The sequence below is a fragment of the Triticum urartu genome, chromosome 4 (assembly GCF_003073215.2).
Source record: "Triticum urartu cultivar G1812 chromosome 4, Tu2.1, whole genome shotgun sequence".
Lineage (NCBI taxonomy): Eukaryota > Viridiplantae > Streptophyta > Magnoliopsida > Poales > Poaceae > Triticum > Triticum urartu.
Window position 1 is genome coordinate 497,300,973 of NC_053025.1, and position 19,989 is coordinate 497,320,961.

Sequence of the window (19,989 nt, forward strand, 5' to 3'; positions counted from 1 at the left end):
GTGACCGATAAAGATCTTCGTAGAATATGTAGGACCCAATATGAGCATCCAGGTTCCGCTATTGGTTATTGACCGGAGACGTGTCTCGGTCATGTCTACATTGTTCTCGAACCCGTAGGGTCCGCACGCTTAAGGTTTCGATGACAGTTATATTATGATTTTATGAGTTTTGATGTACCGAAGTTAGTTCGGAGTCCCGGATGTGATCACGGACATGACAAGGAGTCTCGAAATGGTCGAGACATAAAGATTGATATATTGGACGGCTATGTTCGGACACCGGAAGTGTTCCGGGTGATTTCGGAGAAAACCGGAGAGCCGCAGGGTTACCGGAACCCCCCCCCCCGGGAGAAGTAATGGGCCATATGGGCCTTAGTGGAGAGAGAGAGGGGCTGCCAGAGGTGGGCCGCGCGCCTCCTCCCCCCTGGTCCGAATTGGACTAGGAGAGGGGGGGCGGTGCCCCCCTTTCCCTCTCCCTCCCCACTTCTTTCCCCCTGCTAGTAGGAGTCCTATCCTACTAGGAGGAGGACTCCTCCTGGCGCGCCTATAGGGGCCGGCCGGCCTCCTCCCCTTGCTCCTTTATATACGGGGGCAGGGGCACCCCTAGACACAAGTTGATCTTCGTGATCGTTCCTTAGCCGTGTGTGGTGCCCCCCTCCACCATATTCCACCTCGATCATATTGTAGCGGTGCTTAGGCGAAGCCCTGCGACGGTAGAACATCAAGATCGTCACCACGCCGTCGTGCTGACGGAACTCCTCCCCGACGCTTTGCTGGATCGGAGCCCGGGGATCATCATCGAGCTGAACGTGTGCTAGAACTCGGAGGTGCCGTAGTTTCGGTGCTTGATCGGTCGGGCCGTGGAGACGTACGACTACATCAACCAAACGCTTCCGTTGTCGATCTACAAGGGTACGTAGATCAGTCTCTCCCCTCTCGTTGCTATGCATCACCATGATCTTGCGTGTGCTTAGATTTTTTTTTGAAATTACTACGTTCCCCAACAGTGGCATCCGAGCCTAGGTTTTATATGTTGATGTTATATGCACGAGTAGAACACAAATGAGTTGTGGGCGATATAAGTCATACTGCTTACCAGCATGTCATACTTTGGTTCGGCGGTATTGTTGGACGAAGCGGCCCGGACCGACATTACGCGTACGCTTACGCGAGACCGGTTCTCCCGACGTGCTTTGCACATAGGTGGCTTGCGGGTGACAGTTTCTCCAACTTTAGTTGAAACGAGTGTGGCTACGCCCGGTCCTTGCGAAGGTTAAAACAGCACCAACTTGACAAACTATCGTTGTGGTTTTGATGCGTAGGTAAGATTGGTTCTTACTTAAGCCCGTAGCAGCCATGTAAAACTTGCAACAACAAAGTAGAGGACGTCTAACTTGTTTTTGCAGGGCATGTTGTGATGTGATATGGTCAAGACATGATGCTAAATTTTATTGTATGAGATGATCATGTTTTGTAACCGAGTTATCGGCAACTGGCAGGAGCCATATGGTTGTCGCTTTATTGTATGCAATGCAATCACGCTGTAATGCTTTACTTTATCACTAAGCGGTAGCGATAGTCGTGGAAGCATAAGATTGGCGTGACGACAACGACGCTACGATGGAGATCAAGGTGTCACGCCGGTGACGATGGTGATCACGACGGTGCTTCGATGGAGATCACAAACACAAGATGATGATGGCCATATCATATCACTTATATTGATTGCATGTGATGTTTATCTTTTATGCATCTTATCTTGCTTTGATTGACGGTAGCATTATAAGATGATCGCTCACTAATTATCAAGAAGTGTTCTCCCTAAGTATGCACCGTTGCGAAAGTTCTTCGTGCTGAGACACCACGTGATGATCGGGTGTGATAGGCTCTACGTTCAAATACAACGGGTGCAAAATAGTTGCACATGCAGAATACTCAGGTTATACTTGACGAGCCAAGCATATACAGATATGGCCTCAGAACACGGAGACCGAAAGGTCGAGCGTGAATCATATAGTAGATATGATCAACATAATGATGTTCACCAATGAAACTACTCCATCTCACGTGATGATCGGACATGGTTTAGTTGATTTGGATCACGTAATCACTTAGAGGATTAGAGGGATGTCTATCTAAGTGGGAGTTTTTTAAGTAAATTAATTGAACCTAAATTTATCATGAAACTTAGTACCTGATAGTATCTTGCTTATTTATGCTTGATTGTAGATAGATGGCTCGTGTTGTTGTTCCGTTGAATTTTAATGCGTTCCTTGAGAAAGCAAAGTTGAAAGATGATGGTAGCAATTACACGGACTGGGTCCGTAACTTGAGGATTATCCTCATTGCTGCACAAAAGAATTACGTCCTGGAAGCACCGCTGGGTGCCAGGCCTGCTGCTGGAGCAACACCAGATGTTATGAACGTCTGGCAGAGCAAAGCTGATGACTACTCGATAGTTCAGTGTGCCATGCTTTACGGCTTAGAATCGGGACTTCAACAACGTTTTGAACGTCATGGAGCATATGAGATGTTCCAGGAGTTGAAGTTAATATTTCAAGCAAATGCCCGGATTGAGAGATATGAAGTCTCCAATAAGTTCTATAGCTGCAAGATGGAGGAGAATAATTCTGTCAGTGAGCATATACTCAAAATGTCTGGGTATAATAATCACTTGATACAATTGGGAGTTAATCTTCCAGATGATTGCGTCATTGACAGAATTCTCCAATCACTGCCACCAAGCTACAAGAGCTTCGTGATGAACTATAATATGCAAGGGATGAATAAGACTATTCCCGAGCTCTTCGCAATGCTAAAAGCTGCGGAGGTAGAAATTAAAAAGGAGCATCAAGTGTTGATGGTCAACAAGACCACTAGTTTCAAGAAAAAAGGCAAAGGGAAGAAGAAGGGGAACTTCAAAAAGAACGACAAGCAAGTTGCCGCTCAAGAGAAGAAACCCAAACCTGGACCTAAGCCTGAAACTGAGTGCTTCTACTGCAAGCAGACTGGTCACTGGAAGCGGAACTGCCCCAAGTATTTGGCGGATAAGAAGGATGGCAAGGTGAACAAAGGTATATGTGATATACATGTTATTGATGTGTACCTTACTAATGCTCGCAGTAGCACCTGGGTATTTGATACTGGTTCTGTTGCTAATATTTGCAACTCGAAACAGGGACTACGGATTAAACAAAGATTGGCTAAGGACGAGGTGACGATGCGCGTGGGAAACAGTTCCAAAGTCGATGTGATTGCAGTCGGCACGCTACCTCTACATCTACCTTCGGGATTAATATTAGACCTAAATAATTGTTATTTGGTGCCAGCGTTAAGCATGAACATTATATCTGGATCTTGTTTGATGTGAGACGGTTATTCATTTCAATCTGAGAATAATGATTGTTCTATTTATATGAGTAATATCTTTTATGGTCATGCACCCTTAAAGAGTGGTCTATTTTTATTGAATCTCGATAGTAGTGACACACATATTCATAGTGTTGAAGCCAAAAGATGCAGAGTTGATAATGATAGTGCAACTTATTTGTGGCACTGCCGTTTAGGTCACATCGGTGTAAAGCGCATGAAGAAACTCCATACTGATGGACTTTTGGAACCACTTGATTATGAATCACTTGGTACTTGCGAACCGTGCCTCATGGGCAAGATGACTAAAACACCGTTCTCCGGTACTATGGAGAGAGCAACAGATTTGTTGGAAATCATACATATAGATGTATGTGGCCCGATGAATATTGAGGCTCGTGGCGGATATCGTTATTTTCTCACGTTCACAGATGACTTAAGCAGATATGGGTATATCTACTTAATGAAATATAAGTCTGAAACATTTGAAAAGTTCAAAGAATTTCAGAGTGAAGTTGAAAATCATCGTAACAAGAAAATAAAGTTTCTACGATCTGATCGTGGAGGAGAATATTTACGAGTTTGGTGTACATTTGAAACAATGCGGAATAGTTTCACAACTCACGCCACCCGGAACACCACAGCGTAATGGTGTGCTCAAACGTCGTAATCGTACTTTACTAGATATGGTGTGATCTATGATGTCTCTTACTGATTTACCGCTATCGTTTTGGGGATACGCTCTAGAGACGGCCGCATTCACGTTAAATAGGGCACCATCAAAATCCGTTGAGACGACGCCTTATGAAGTGTGGTTTGGCAAGAAACCAAAGTTGTCGTTTCTAAAAGTTTGGGGCTGCGATGCTTATTGAAAAAACTTCAACTTGATAAGCTCGAACCCATATCGGAGAAATGTGTCTTCATAGGATATCCAAAGGAAACTATTGGATACACCTTCTATCACAGATCCGAAGGCAAGACTTTTGTTGCTAAGTTCGGAAACTTTCTAGAGAAGGAGTTTCTCTCGAAAGAAGTGAGTGGGAGGAAAGTAGAACTTGACGAGGTAACTGTACCTGCTCCCTTATTGGAAAATAGTGCATCACAGAAAACTGTTTCTGTGACACCTACACCAATTAGTGAGGAAGCTAATGATGATGATCATGAAACTTCAGAACAAGATACTACTGAACCTCGTAGATCAACCAGAGTGAGATCCGCGCCAGAGTGGTACGGTAATCCTGTTCTGGAAGTCATGCTACTAGATTATGATGAACCTACGAACTATGAAGAAGCAATGGTGAGCCCAGATTCTGCAAAATGGCTTGAAGCCATGAAATCTGAGATGGGATCCATGTATGAGAACAAAGTATGGACTTTGGTTGACTTGCCCGATGATCGGCAAGCAGTTGAGAATAAATGGATCTTCAAGAAGAAGACTGAGGCTGACGGTAATATTACTGTCTACAAAGCTCGACTTGTCGCAAAAGGTTTTCGGCAAGTTCAAGGGATTGACTACGATGAGACCTTCTCACCCGTAGCGATGCTTAAGTCTGTCCGAATCATGTTAGCAATTGCCGCATTTTATGATTATGAAATTTGGCAGATGGATGTCAAAACTGCATTCCTGAATGGATTTCTGGAAGAAGAGTTGTATATGATGCAACCAGAAGGTTTTGTCAATCCAAAAGGAGCTAACAGAGTGTGCAAGCTCCAGCGATCCATTTATGGACTGGTGCAAGCCTCTCGGAGTTGGAATAAACGCTTTGATAGTGTGATCAAAGCATTTGGTTTTATGCAGACTTTTGGAGAAGTCTGTATTTACAAGAAAGTGAGTGGGAGCTCTGTAGCATTTCTGATATTATATGTGGATGACATATTTCTAATTGGAAATGATATAGAATTTCTAGATAGCATAAAGGGATACTTGAATAAGAGTTTTTCAATGAAAGACCTCGATGAAGCTGCTTACATATTAGGCATTAAGATCTATAGAGATAGATCAAGACGCTTAATTGGACTTTCACAGACCACATACCTTGACAAAGTTTTGAAGAAGTTCAAAATGGATCAAGCAAAGAAAGGGTTCTTGCCTGTGCTACAAGGTGTGAAGTTGAGTAAGACTCAATGCCCGACCACTGCAGAAGATAGAGAGAATATGAAAGATGTTCCCTATGCTTCAGCCATAGGCTCTATCATGTATGCAATGCTGTGTACCAGACCTGATGTGTGCCTTGCTATAAGTCTAGCAGGGAGGTACCAAAGTAATCCAGGAGTGGATCACTGGACAGCGGTCAAGAACATCCTGAAATACCTGAAAAGGACTAAGGATATGTTTCTCATATATGGAGGTGACAAAGAGCTCATCGTAAAAGGTTACGTTGATGCAAGCTTTGACACTGATCCGGATGATTCTAAATCGCAAACCGGATATGTGTTTACATTAAACGGTGGAGCTGTCAGTTGGTGCAGTTCTAAACAAAGAGTTGTAGCGGGATCTACATGTGAAGCAGAGTACATAGCTGCTTCGGAAGCAGCAAATAAAGGAGTCTGGATGAAGGAATTCATATCTGATCTAGGTGTCATACCTAGTGCATCGGGTCCAATGAAAATCTTTTGTGACAATACTGGTGCAATTGCCTTGGCAAAGGAATCCAGATTTCACAAGAGAACCAAGCACATCAAGAGACGCTTCAATTCCGTCCGGGATCTAGTCCAGGTGGGAGACATAGAGATTTGCAAAATACATACGGATCTGAATGTTGCAGACCCGTTGACTAAGCCTCTTCCACGAGCAAAACATGATCAACACCAAAGATCCATGGGTGTTAGAATCATTACTGTGTAATCTAGATTATTGACTCTAGTGCAAGTGGGAGACTGAAGGAAGTATGCCCTAGAGGCAATAATAAAGTTATTATTTATTTCCTTATATCATGATAAATGTTTATTATTCATGCTAGAATTGTATTAACCGGAAACATAATACATGTGTGAATACATAGACAAACAGAGTGTCACTAGTATGCCTCTACTTGACTAGCTCGTTAATCAAAGATGGTTATGTTTCCTAACCATGAACAAAGAGTTGTTATTTGATTAACGGGATCACATCATTAGGTGAATGATCTGATTGACATGACCCATTCCATTAGCTTAGCACCCGATCGTTTAGTATGTTGCTATTGCTTTCTTCATGACTTATACATGTTCCTATGACTATGAGATTATGCAACTCCCGTTTGTCGGAGGAACACTTTGTGTGCTATCAAACGTCACAACGTAACTGGGTGATTATAAAGGAGCTCTACAGGTGTCTCCAAAGGTAATGTTGGGTTGGCGTATTTCGAGATTAGGATTTGTCACTCCGATTGTCGGAGAGGTATCTCTGGGCCCTCTCGGTAATGCACATCACATAAGCCTTGCAAGCATTGCAACTAATGAGTTAGTTGTGAGATGATGTATTACGGAACGAGTAAAGAGACTTGCCGGTAACGAGATTGAACTAGGTATTGAGATACCGACGATCGAATCTCGGGCAAGTAACATACCGATGACAAAGGGAACAACGTATGTTGTTATGCGGTCTGACCGATAAAGATCTTCGTAGAATATGTAGGAGCAATATGAGCATCCAGGTTCCGCTATTGGTTATTGACCGAAGACGTGTCTCGGTCATGTCTACATTGTTCTCGAACCCGTAGGGTCCGCACGCTTAAGGTTTCGATGACAGTTATATTATGAGTTTATGAGTTTTGATGTACCGAAGTTAGTTCGGAGTCCCGGATGTGATCACGGACATGACAAGGAGTCTCGAAATGGTCGAGACATAAAGATTGATATATTGGACGGCTATGTTCGGACACCAGAAGTGTTTCGGGTAATTTCAGAGAAAACCGGAGAGCCGGAGGGTTACCGGAACCCCCCGGGAGAAGTAATGGGCCATATGGGCCTTAGTGGAGAGAGAGGGGGGCTGCCAGAGGTGGGCCGCGCGCCTCCTCCCCCCTGGTCCGAATTAGACTAGGAGAGGGAGGCGGCGCCCCCCTTTCCCTCTCCCTCCCCACTTCTTTCCCCCTCCTAGTAGGAGTCCTGCTCCTACTAGGAGGAGGACTCCTCCTGGCGTGCCTATAGGGGTTGGCCGGCCTCCTCCCCTTGCTCCTTTATATACGGGGGTAGGGGGGCACCCCTAGACACAAGTTGATCTTCGTGATCGTTCCTTAGCCGTGTGCGGTGCCCCCCTTCACCATATTCCACCTCGGTCATATTGTAGCGGTGCTTAGGCGAAGCCCTGCGATGGTAGAACATCAAGATCGTCACCACGCCGTCGTGCTGACGGAACTCCTCCCCGACACTTTGCTGGATCGGAGCCCGGGGATCGTCATCGAGCTGAACGTGTGCTAGAACTCGGGGGTGCCGTAGTTTCAGTGCTTGATCGGTCGGGCCGTGGAGACGTACGACTACATCAACCAAACGCTTCCGTTGTCGATCTACAAGGGTACGTAGATCAGACTCTCCCCTCTCGTTGCTATGCATCACCATGATCTTGCGTGTGCGTAGAATTTTTTTTGAAATTACTACGTTCCCCAACAGATAGTTTGTTCATCACTCTTCTGAAGTGGTGAATATGATGTCTCCAGCTGCTAGCGACCGCGACGACACTCACACCACAGGCTTTGGTCTTCTAGCTCCTTCCCAGTTGCAGCAGTTTCCTCTACATCGTTGTTGCAGAGTTAGTGAAGGTTTTGTTCTGGAGGTGGTTTGGCTCTAGGATCTGTAATCAACATAGGGCTTCTACGATGAGTATTTCTTCTCTTGGGCGTTGGTCTAGCTGGACCTAAGGACGGTGACTTCTCGATCGCATGCAGCGGTAGTGGCAGATCCAACACTGATGTGTGCAATGGAAGCCGTGATCCCTGACAATGGAGTTGGGTAACTCCCAGCCCAATGGCTAGTGGTATAGAACCATCAACCCTTGTCTTTGCTCGTCACTTCGGCAAGTTTTCTTTCCTAGGTCTGTTAATAGGCAGTTTCCTAGGCTTTCGACATCTTTTGAAGGTTGAGGTTTGTATCGCACTCTGAGGTCCTAGTTGTAATTTACTTGTTTCCTAGGGCCTCTTATACTGTTGGAAGTCAAATGCAAATCTAAAGCATTTTTCAGGAAAAAAACAACATTCATATTCAATATCTATACCACTATATACTGTGACAATGACTTTAAATACTAGTCGTTGGATATGATCCATCCAACTATTGAGAATGAAAAATTTGAGCATTATCATCGTTTAATAAGATTATCTAGCCAGGGGATTTTGTCATTTCACCTTCTAATGTAACTCCCACACTATTATCTCATGCATTCTAGAAGTATCTTATGATTCTCTAATTATAGAAATATATACAACAATCTAGATTCTAGAGGGGGTGAGAAATATTGAAATAGAGTTGGATCTTGTGCAATATTATCCTCGAAAAGGGGATAAATATTTTTTGCATGGTAATCATGTCTCACTCATATAATAAATATCAAGGTACAAGCCACACAGAAATCGACTAGACAAAATTGAAAAGACAAGGGAACACTAGCCTTTGCAGAAATGACAACCAACCAAGAAAGAAAATTACAATCAAGACTGATGACTCCCTTAAGCTTGACTCCAATGCCAGTCACCTGCCTCTAACATCACCACAATAGCCACCAAAGAAGAAAGTAACCACCTCTTCACCTGAGCTTGACGCGGCTTCATCGTTGATATGCTACTTTTCGAATAACCAAAATAGCTTGCCAAAGGTGAAGCCAAGGTTATGAGAATCGAAAATTTTAATATGATTGGAGCTTCGATGGTAGGATTGCAAATCGAAATTCTAACTAGCAGGATTGTAGAAGCGTAGATTCTATGAACTAAAATCATAAAATCAGAGTGGCTAGTTTGGATCGTAAAGTCGCAGGATCGTACACTATAATCATGATTCGGACAACCTTGGGTGAAGCCATTGCCTTTGAAATATATTGACCAGGACAAAACCCTAGACACGCCATCAAATTTCAGATCTGACCCTCCCCCCTCAACTAAGACGACGGAGGAGGAAATCATAACTTCCAACCACGAACCCAACACACGATCCACCATCTTTCAGATGTCGCTGAAGCAGAACACAATCCACATCCGCTCCTGGACAACCTCCTAAGCTCCACGTCGGTGTTGGAGCAAATATCGTCGCAACGACGGAGCTCGAGGACACAAGTCCACCACAAGGATGCTGCCTCCACACTATCCTTGCTTGAACATACTAGTTTTCAAGTCCATCCCCACCATAGAGTCAATTGCCTCGCCGAGGAAGAATCTGAAGCTTCTTTATTCAGCGTCGCTATAGTCATCGCCAAACCCAAGACGCCGAACAACCCTAAAACCTAAAGCTACACGATCCTCACACATGGATCCGACAACCTCCCTCGCCATTGACGAATGAAAGGTCGCCGTCTGAGGGGAGCCGCCGAAGGACGGCGGCAGAAGGCTACTCGCCTGGGCCGAGATCACTTTTCTTCCATTCCTCTTGAAGAAAGAAAACGGGTTCGCTCGGAGTAAGGAGATAAATATCAAAATATTTTATTTTCATGTTGTCCTATATTTGTCAAGAGTGCAAATGCATACAACTTATTAGTATGGATTAGTGTAAAAATATCATAATGATTGCTTCAATAAAGACATGACGCTCGCGTTTCAACACTTCGTTGACGGATAATAAGTTTCCATTTGGCAAATTGAGCATAGATCAGATGGTTAGTTTAACAGGGTTCAAGTTCTCGATTTGACATTGACAGTCGCATTTTTTTATTTATTCCAGGCCTTCCGCGACGACCATGTGCATTCAGTAGGAGAAGATATTCCCGTCGACTACGACGGTGTCTTTGGCGACTTCGTCAATCTTAACATAATGTGCCGGCTCAGTCTTTCGGAGGTGCTAATAAGGATAGAATGTGCGTGCGTACCTTATTGTAAGGTGAGCAGATGTGTGTATGTACCGTGTTAGGAAAAAGTTTCCATTTGGTCCCGTGACATAGCGTCTTGTTTTGTTCTTCTTATTAAAAGCAGACCTTGACTTTGGCTAAAACCCGAATTTGACTTCACAACGGAGCTCACTCACAAGTTTAGCAGCTGAGCAAATCCGACTTGGACGGCATACTCTATGCATATTTCGACGGTTGAACCATCAAGACTTCAGGAGAGGCGCACCTGAGAACTCGAGACCTAATTTCTTGGTTCTTTGCGGGGAGAAGATCCAATTTGACACCACGCCGCGCATGAAACACGGTACTATATTCTAACGTGTACCGACCGAGTGTTTCTATATTCTGTTCTCTTGGGTGGTTGAAGTGCCGAACCATCTGCTCCAACTAGCGCTAAACACACACTCGTTTTTGCGCCAGCCGGAGACAATCGGGCACAGTGAGAACCAAATAATGTAAGAACGTGCTGACACCCCGTCCACTCCGGTGGTCTTATTCGTGGTCACCACGTCGCAGTGGACGTCCCTGTACTCGTTTCCTGTGAGAAAGGACAAGCCCCGGGGTCCGGGTGTCGTCGCCGCCGCAACGAGCCGAAGCCCCGAGGGATGCCGACCATGCACCGCCGCAAGGGGGGCATCGGGAGCCGCCAGACCGAGACCGCGCGCGGCAGCACCGTCCCATATGCCCAATTGCCCATATCTGCATGTAGCCGTAGCATCATCATCCTTTCGAGGAAAAGTCGAACGTTGTTGGCGTGCACGCCTGGAGGAGGCTACGGCCTACGAGCACGACCAGGCGGAGGCGCGCACCGGCCAAAGGCCCTGAGAGGCGGCGCGCACTCTGGGCCGGAGCGAGACCGGTTCCGCATCTCCCAACAGCGGCCGCCCCGCCGCGGCGTGGGCGACGGATGGACGGATGGATGGATGGATGGACGCGGCCGAACTCGTGCCCCATGCGCACAGTGAGTGGCCAGAGGAGGAGCTCCGACGGAAAAAACAACGCCCGCGTCGCTGTCGGGGCAGCGGCATCGGCGGACGCGTGCGTGCCCGGGAGGAGACTTGCTTGCTTGACCCGGCCTAGCAGCACCAGCAGTCCCCATGTGCGTTCCCATTCACCAAGCAGGGACGGAAAGCCATGCCCGTCCTGTCCGTTTCGTTGCGCCAGATTCTTCCCTGGAAAACACAGCTTCTGTGTTTGGGCCGTCCTCTATAATTGTTTTCAGAGGCCCCTACTATATCTAACCTGCGAGAATCAGATTCTCTCAAAACTAGGAGTACGACCGTTGTGGTTTTTCCTCTTATGTTTGTCCTATGTATTTGCATGTGCACTGAAATTGGTCTTCAGTTTCACACGCACAAATCGAGGTCGTCACCGTTCAGCATCACCGCTCCGTTCGGTCGGTGGCAGGGAGAGGAAAACCAGCGCCTCTGCTTCAGTTAGTAGTTTAGATTAGGGTTTTAAGTCCTGTAGGATCGGCGCTCGGCCGGACGTACGATGGTGCTTCTTCTTTGAATTTGTCTTTCAGGCACCGATCCTCTTCGAATTCGTTTGTCTGGACGTAGACGGTGCTCCGGCATTGATTCATTTCGTCTTCTTTTGATGACGAGGTTAGGATTTCTCATCATGTGGCAAGATTTTGTGCGAGGTGCTTCAGAACTATGCAAGGGTTCAACGACGACAACTGCGGCTCCAGGACGTTGGTCCTTAGGGGCACGTGCACGAAGACTTCTCAACGTCATCCACAAGGTCAGGCCGGCTCTCCTAGGGGAGCCGCAACAAGGGTGCATCGGCGGCTCATTCTGGCGGCAATAGTGGTCGTTCGGTAGTTTCAAAATCTTGATGTAATTTTTTATTATATTTAAGATGATTTGTACTTACAGTGAACTTTTATAATAGATGTGACGTTTTACGCCAAAAAAAAACAACACACACTTCGCACAACATCTCAACTCATATTATTTTTAAGTTTCAATTTAAATTTAAAAATAGCGTATCCCGCAAATGCATCAACAAAACATGAACCGTCATAGCAAAGTTCAATCAAAAGAAAATCATCATGCACGCATTGAACCAACATAAAAAAGATCACATGACATCGACATCACCACTCGGTCCATCATTGTGCATCACACACTCCATGCAATCCTAGATGTCAGGATCTCCGGTCACCCAATCTTTCAAAATATACTCCATCAATGGCATTTGGGTCCATCATCATGAGCAGGTTATCCTTAGCCACAATCTCTTGCTTCAATCGGTTCTTCTTGAATTGAAGCCTACGCTTCTCCATCTTGGTCTTGCGCCTCTTACGTATTGTTGTTCACCTCTTGCCGTCCTAACTTCTCTTGTTGCTTCCTCTCCTCAAAGTCTATCTTATTGAATTGCTTGAGCTACCATCTCTTTCTTTGCATTGATCGACTTATCAATCTTGTCTTTCACGGCCGCCACCTCTCCTTGTCGCATGAGCATCTCATTCGATCTCTTCCTCCAGTCAGGCTGCCCCTTACTTGATCCACCCCTATGCCTCCTCTCATCTGCATCACCATAATGTTCACACTCCAAAAGAATGAGGTAGTTGACCTCGATTTCTTCGGAGGACCATTCTCGTTCCTCATCATCCACTTCTCAATGTTCTTGAGCTTTGTCTAACAATGTTGGGGGACAAATGGTTTTCCCTTTCACTTGGCCATTTGCTTTTACCTCTCTTGGGATATCCACTCCTCCAATGTACAAATCCAAGATGATTTTGTTCTCGAAGGTAAATGCAAATATGTGGAAAATATGTTGTTGACATAGATGAGAAGTGCTCACATAGTTATAAATGGTGGCACAAGTAGGAAGCACGTTCCTCACTTGCTCCAAACAACCCGCACATCGATTGCAATCTCAAGGACCATACCCCCAATGACTTGTAAGGGATCCTTGTGAACGGTTAGACGGATGCGGAACTTGATCATGGTACCATTTATTGATGCGCCTCCAATAATTTACATTGTGTTTGATCATTTCCAGTGACCGCATCAAGTGACACATGCTCCCATGCCAACGTCAAAGGTATGTCTTCTCCATTGGTGTAGTTTGTTTGTCTGCATGCTCTCTTCGATGCTTATGAGGCATAGAATTCATTCAATTTTGTTTCTTTCATCACTTCATCTATTTTCCCAAAATGCTCAACCAACATCTCTAGAGAGAAGTCTTGATGAGTTTCTCTTGACTAGTCATTCATTCAAAATGAATCATGCTGAAGAAGGATGGCGTAGGGATCGACGATCCTACCAAACGGATAATCCATCACTAAATAAAAAGAGTGCACAATTGCCACTTTGTTCGAATGCAACCAGTCATATTTCTACCATTGAACCTAAAAATCAAAGTACAAAGGGAAACCATTTTTTATCAACTTGACATTTCGCTGAACACGTGCTTGGTCTCGGCGTTCATCATCATCTGTTAGACAGTTGGGTTAGAGGGATGTATGGAGGAGGGGTAGACACGACGGATGGGGTTGGGGCGTTCACCTTCTTGTTTCGGTTCATCGTGCCCTTTGCCTAGAGCGCCCGACCGGCGCTACCTTACAATGGCGGTGGGGGAGGGGGCTCATAGGATGGAGTCGGTGTTGGGGTGTCCCGAGCGACGGGGCCGATGTCCCGAGCGTCAGAGTCATCGGTTGAGGCAATGCGACAATTGCAGTGACGTAGCGGGCAAGAAGAAAGAGTGGGAGAGGAAAGCCAAAACTCTTTAGGATAGAGTGCGCTGCAGGCTAACGGCAACGATTTGAAGTTCCCTTCAAATAATTTAGGGAGTTCGCTTTAGAGAATCCGCTAGTGCAATTTTACAGTATGTTCTTTATAATAGCAGTTTATTTTTATCTTCTTGGGAATCTGCTAAAGTTGCGCCCTTATCTGGTGATGAATGTCACGGTTTTCAGAGAAAAATGATGGTTGTCTGTATGTGTATTCAGGTACCCAGGAAAGATGCAGAGAGTGCATGCTACAACAGGCATGCCGAGGATACTGAAGACATATATGCCTAGTTTACAACATGGAAATTAGTCAAATGTACAGCACAACTCATCATCTCTAACCACAGCGTTTACAAAATTTTCACTAGCAGGTATAGGCGACAACAACATATGGAACTCATGAAATCCAGAAATGTACATAACTGTTATGTACATTTACCAAACACGTAATCAGCCTTTAGAGTACACAGGGCGTCAAAAACCACCAAGCCCTTGTCATATTTGGAAGGGAAACCAGGGTCAAACGTGATCTGAAAGAACCGACGCAGAAATCCTCTTCAAGGATGAACACACTTTGGAGATGTCAGATTCAGTGTGACCAGCTGAAACGAACAGCCGGATTCCGACGGGGAGCTTGCATCTGTCCAGAGTTGACCTCTTCGACGCCACAATGAAAACGGAATCTTCCTTCAAAACCTGTTGGAGGAAAGGCGTGTGAATGTGTGGGCTTATGGAAGTTGATGTAAACTGCACCTGGAAGTCTAATCTGAGTCCGTCTGGACTTACCTGCTCGGCAATGGTTTCAAGAAGATCTAGGTCAGTGGCCAGAGAACCAGTCGATTTCTTCAGCTTAAGGAAGACGATCGGTGACAGGGCATGGCTAGAAATCTCAAGTCCTGGTGCATCTGACAGTCCTGTGATGAAATACATAAAAGGAATCAAGGTGGTGACCAGAAGCAGCTAGCTAACAAACATGTTGTGGCATGCCTTACTGTTCACACATATATCTAATTCCACAACTAGCAGTTAAATGCCAAGAGAAACATCTTTACCTGCATGCAGAAGAGCAACATTGCTCCTTAGGTTAGCGAGAACTGAAGGATTCTCCTCCAGGTAGTTTACAGCAGAAACTGCGGCACTGGCAAGATAGGGTGGCAGAGAGGCAGAGAAAACATAGCCAGCGCTGCTTAGACGCTGCAAAAATGGAACTCCTTGGTCATTCAAAGCTCAAAATATTTAACACAGTTCTGTTTATATCAATCGATGTTCCACTAATCTGAAATTGCATCTACCTGATGATCAACAACTCTAGCACTTCCTGTACAGAACCCACCATCAGTAGCTAATGCATTTCCCATTCCAGCAGTGATGATATCAATTTTGTCAATCTGCACAATGCAAGGAAAATCTCAGAAATAGAAAGAACATGGCAAGAAGTATACAGCTCTTCAGTGCTGCAGCAAAGTTTTTTCTTTAACACTTGGAATAAACACCAAGCACTCACCGGTACACCATAATGTTCGGCAAGGCCCCGCCCAGACTTGCCGAGCACACCAAACGAATGAGACTCCTCCAGAATAACACGGAACAGATACTTCTCCTTCAATTTGACTATCTCATCCAAGGGGGCGATTTGACCAGAATTCTGCAGTCACCACGAGAGGGGGTTTCATCCGAAGGTTACATCTAAAATATTTCATGCGTTTACAATCAAGATAAATATTTAATGTTGAAAACCTCCACAATAAGAAAAAACCTACACTTATCTAACAGAAAACAACCACAAAAGGCAGCACACCTGGTAGATAGATTCCACAACAATGTAGCGTCTAATCTTCTCGGTCCGTTTGTTTCCACGAGTAAGTTTTTCCAAAGTGCTAGCGAGTGAGGCCATATCATTATGCTTGAAATAAACAACGGTACTTCTCGATAGATAGAGACCATTTTGCACTGCCCAGTGAACACCCTCATCACTGCAATGCACATAGAAAACTTGCTTCAGTTTAACTTGAAAAAAGGATATTCAGTGCAAAGTATTAGTGACGTATAAGGTGTAAAACTGAAAAAGCAAGAACAATGGTGCCTGAAGGTACTATGCTATTTTCATATATATAAATATATTCTCAAAACAGGAAAGTGAAGGTTGACTCACGCCACTATGATATCTCCTTTCTTACAAAATGCAGGTATAACACTGAATATGGTCGATATCCCATATGAATACAGAATGGAGTCCGGTGTTCCCAGGAAATTGGCTATTTTTGCTTCACAGTCAAGGTGGACATCTGCAAGTGTTCGACATAAGAAAGTCAACTCCTTCATATTTGCAATAGAGGTAATTGGCTATGAACATGAACAAAGAATATACAAACCAATTGTTCCATAGAAGCCACGTGGACCACAGGATCCAACACCATATTTCTCCAATGAACCAACACAAGAATCCTACAATTTACTCATATCGATCAGAAATTCCAGACTAGTATATAGCTGACAAACATTGAGTTTTCTCTTACAATAATTTTCTCGTTGCCAATTAAACCAAGGTAGTTCGCTGATGCAAAGTTTACAACTTCTTTCCCCTCAATGGTCGTGTGTGGTCCAGCAGCACTGTATCAAAAAAATACAGATAGCAGTGTTACTTATGGCCCTCGGAAGTCAGGACTGATTACATATCCCCCACAAATAAAGGACAGAATATAGATGCCCAGCAACTACACACATCCTGTAATTGTGACTTGCTCGTGTTGTAAATATTTACATTTCATATTCCATGGATCAAAGCAAATGGATCTAGAATAGATTGACAACCACATACAAAAAATCTCTAGAATGGTAGCTGCCAATGGTTTTCTAAAAAAAATATCTGCCAATGGTGAGCTTAAATCAAACAAAATGATATCATTTGCAGATACTACTGTGAGAGGTTCTCTTCCACTGTTTTTATTTCATTTGTTCTGCCAATGGTGAGCTTAAATCAAACAAAATGATATCATTTGCAAACACTACTGTGAGAGGTTCTCTTCCACTGTTTTTATTTCTTTTGTAAATACTTAAACAGTAACCAATATTCTATAGTAGGAAGTACTTCAGGCAGAGCAATGCTAACGCCAGGGAGTTTACAGTTATTCATCAAATTTATAGGAGTGCACACTGGTTACGCTTCCTTGTAATCGCAAAGACATAAACAGAAAATACATTAAAAAGAATACCACTCCAATTAACAAATCAATAAGCCACACAGACCTTTCCAAGATTGGTGGGTCAATGTGGGACTCCTCCTTGATTGGGGGACATAAAGGTTCTGGTTCCCATTCATCACATAGCTCATCAACCTCCTGCGGAGATTAAAATGCAAACTGTTACCCAAATATTTCATGAAGGGACAACAAAAACCAATAGTTATTACTCCCTCCGTTCCAAAATAGATGACTCAACTTTGTACTAACTTGAACAAACTGCGAACAAAGTACAAAAACCACTCAACCTTTTCGCTAAGTGGCTTCTTTGGAGGTTTGTAGCTCTTCCTGGAAAGCTGAAACACTATGACGGCAATAAGAAGTCCTTCCACAACCAAGTGACCTGAATCAATGACACCGCCTCAAAATGTCAAAAACTATACCAGCACCATCATGAAATCACACATTATTTGTTGATGGGTAGAAGAGGATTACCATCGATATGAACCCCGAAGACGACGGCACGGGCAAGAGGAGCGTTGAATGCAGCTGAGACACGAGCAAGCGCTGCCGTGGTGGCATTCACAATCGGCAATGCCATGTCCATGTCCCAGCTCTATGGCAAAGCCTTTTCCAACAAAGGGTAACCTCAGCCTTTCAAATCTGCCAAACAAACAACGCTCCTTTCCTCAATCAACCAGATCGGTCAAAGAAAAGCAGAATCTAGTACGGGAACACACACAAAACTGATCCCAAAGATCGAACAGACACAAAGGCGTCATGTTTAACCCGGGTTATTTTTACAACAGGTACAGTAAGAAGTCACGCGCTTGGATCCAATCTGAGGGCGAACTCGTCCCAATAAAGCTCTTAACTTTCCCACTTTCTGCACGCTCCTAGTAAAATCTAAATCTCACCCGCATCGAGGGACATGGGCAGCGAGATAAGGTTCAATGAAGGCCTTGCCTATGCGGCCCCAAACAAACCCGGATGGCCGCTGCCGGCGGCGGAGATCTCAGAGGAGAGGATGCCACGTTTCGTTTCGTTTGGTTGGGAGGAAATTGAACTAATGAACACCAATCTTCAAGAGAAAACCCATCTTACCTCCGGCAAAGAGCCATTGTCGTCCTCGCGAATCCCCAGAAGTCGAAATTCTAAATTCCAATGGAAGAGAAGAGGGAACATGAGCTCTCCTCACCTGGGACACCCTAACCCGATGCGCCGGACGGCGGTGCTCGTGCTGATTACCAGGTGCCAGCACCGGCGCAGGATCGCAGCCCCGCAATGGATGGCAGCACGGGGTTAACAGAGCAGAGGGGGGCGAGGGATTCGGAGAAAGTCAGTGCTGGAGAGAGACGACGACGATGAGGAATAGAATACGGAGGGAGGAGGAGATGGGTTGGGTTTTGTTTGAGTGGGCTTGTGTTCGGGCGGCGGTCGGTCGGTCATCTTTGGCTGGCTGGGCTGTGTCTATACTTTTCGGCCGGCCAGCGCGTTAATAATGAGGAAGATTCAAGGCTCTCGGTTATCCGCGTGCTATATGTTTCGCTGGGCTCCCGTCGACCTCACCTCTGCATCCGCGGCCGGCCCTCTGCCCCGCCTCCCCCGAGATGCAGATCGAAAGAAACGAAAAAAGAAGCAGCGCCGGCGGCGGCGGTGGCGGTGGCGGCGGCAAAGTGAGAAGATGACGGAAGTACCTGTCGGTGGCTGGACTGGGGGGAGCCAGGTCGTTGGCGTCGGGCGGGTCGGTGACGCCTCCGGATCCGCTCTGGCCGTCTGGGACTCTGGGTAGGTGGGCAGCTCTTTCGGGGGGATCTGGTTTTCGGGGGGCAGAAACAAACGGACATATGAGCGGGTCAAGTCGTGGCCATCCGAAACGCGGAAGGAGGGAGGGAAGGTTCCGTTCCCCTTCTCCCTCGCTCGAACTCGACGGCGCCACCGCCACCGCCGTCCCCTTCCGGCACCATGTCCATGCCCAAGGGGGACATGGGCATGGCGGCCGCGAGGCTCACGGACGACCTCCTCGTGGAGATCCTCGCGCGCGTGCCCGCCAAATCGCTCGCCCGCTTCAAGTGCGTCTCCAGGCACTGGCTGAGCCTCACCTTCCACCGCAGCCACCGCAGGAGGCTCCCCCAGACGCTGTCCGGCTTCTTCTACAGCAGCACCGGCGGGGAGTGCTTCCTGGAGTCACCTGTCCAGTTCACCAGCGTCGGGGGCAGCCGCCGCCCTCTGGTCCGCACCTCTTTGGCGTTCCTCCCCAGCCACCGGCGCGTCGACCTCCAGGACTGCTGCAACGGCCTCCTCCTCTGCCGCTGGTACCACGTCTCTGCCCGTGGCGACGAGTCCCGTTACGTCGTGTGCAACCCCGCCACGGAGAAGTGGGTCGTCTTGCCGGACTCCGGCCAGGCGGGCGAGGTGGGCGCCGCTCGTATGGGCTTCGACCAGGCCGTATTCTAGATGGCGGTCATATTCAGCAGTCACAGGGTCGCCTGCATTATGCCAATTTTCATCAAGATGAAGATGGCCGTGTGGTTCGACTAGCAGTTCATGTTCTCGAGGACTATGACAGCAAAGAATGGATATTGAAGCATAGCGTTGAAACTTCATATTTATCCGGAGGAACGCATGTTCTTGGCCTTAATGTGGACTTCCATTTGATTGCGGTTCATCCGGAATGTAACTTGATATTTTTCACT

At 45.9% G+C, this 19,989-nt stretch overlaps 2 protein-coding genes across 5 annotated transcripts; one reads left to right on the forward strand and one right to left on the reverse strand.

Moving 5' to 3' along the window:
• Positions 1–14,383: 14,383 nt before the first annotated feature.
• LOC125552259 (long chain base biosynthesis protein 1a) lies at positions 14,384–19,504 on the reverse strand. Of its 4 annotated transcripts, none has more exons than XM_048715754.1 (13): positions 19,396–19,504; positions 17,789–17,956; positions 17,602–17,696; positions 17,361–17,452; positions 16,631–16,724; positions 16,487–16,559; positions 16,267–16,399; positions 15,913–16,087; positions 15,619–15,759; positions 15,407–15,502; positions 15,167–15,308; positions 14,901–15,028; positions 14,384–14,810 (listed from the first exon to the last, which is right to left on the reverse strand). In XM_048715754.1, exons 2-13 carry the CDS (start codon positions 17,898–17,900, stop codon positions 14,634–14,636), a joined length of 1,458 nt encoding a protein of 485 aa, XP_048571711.1. In that variant the 5' UTR covers positions 17,901–17,956; positions 19,396–19,504; the 3' UTR covers positions 14,384–14,633. The 4 variants fall into 4 exon arrangements, with proteins under 4 accessions (XP_048571711.1, XP_048571712.1, XP_048571713.1 ...); XM_048715755.1 differs by lacking the exon at positions 19,396–19,504 and adding an exon at positions 18,991–19,256; XM_048715756.1 differs by lacking the exon at positions 19,396–19,504 and adding an exon at positions 18,398–18,764.
• Positions 19,094–19,989, forward strand: LOC125552261 (F-box protein At5g07610-like). The gene has a single exon (XM_048715757.1). It carries the CDS (start codon positions 19,259–19,261, stop codon positions 19,748–19,750), a length of 492 nt encoding a protein of 163 aa, XP_048571714.1. The 5' UTR covers positions 19,094–19,258; the 3' UTR covers positions 19,751–19,989.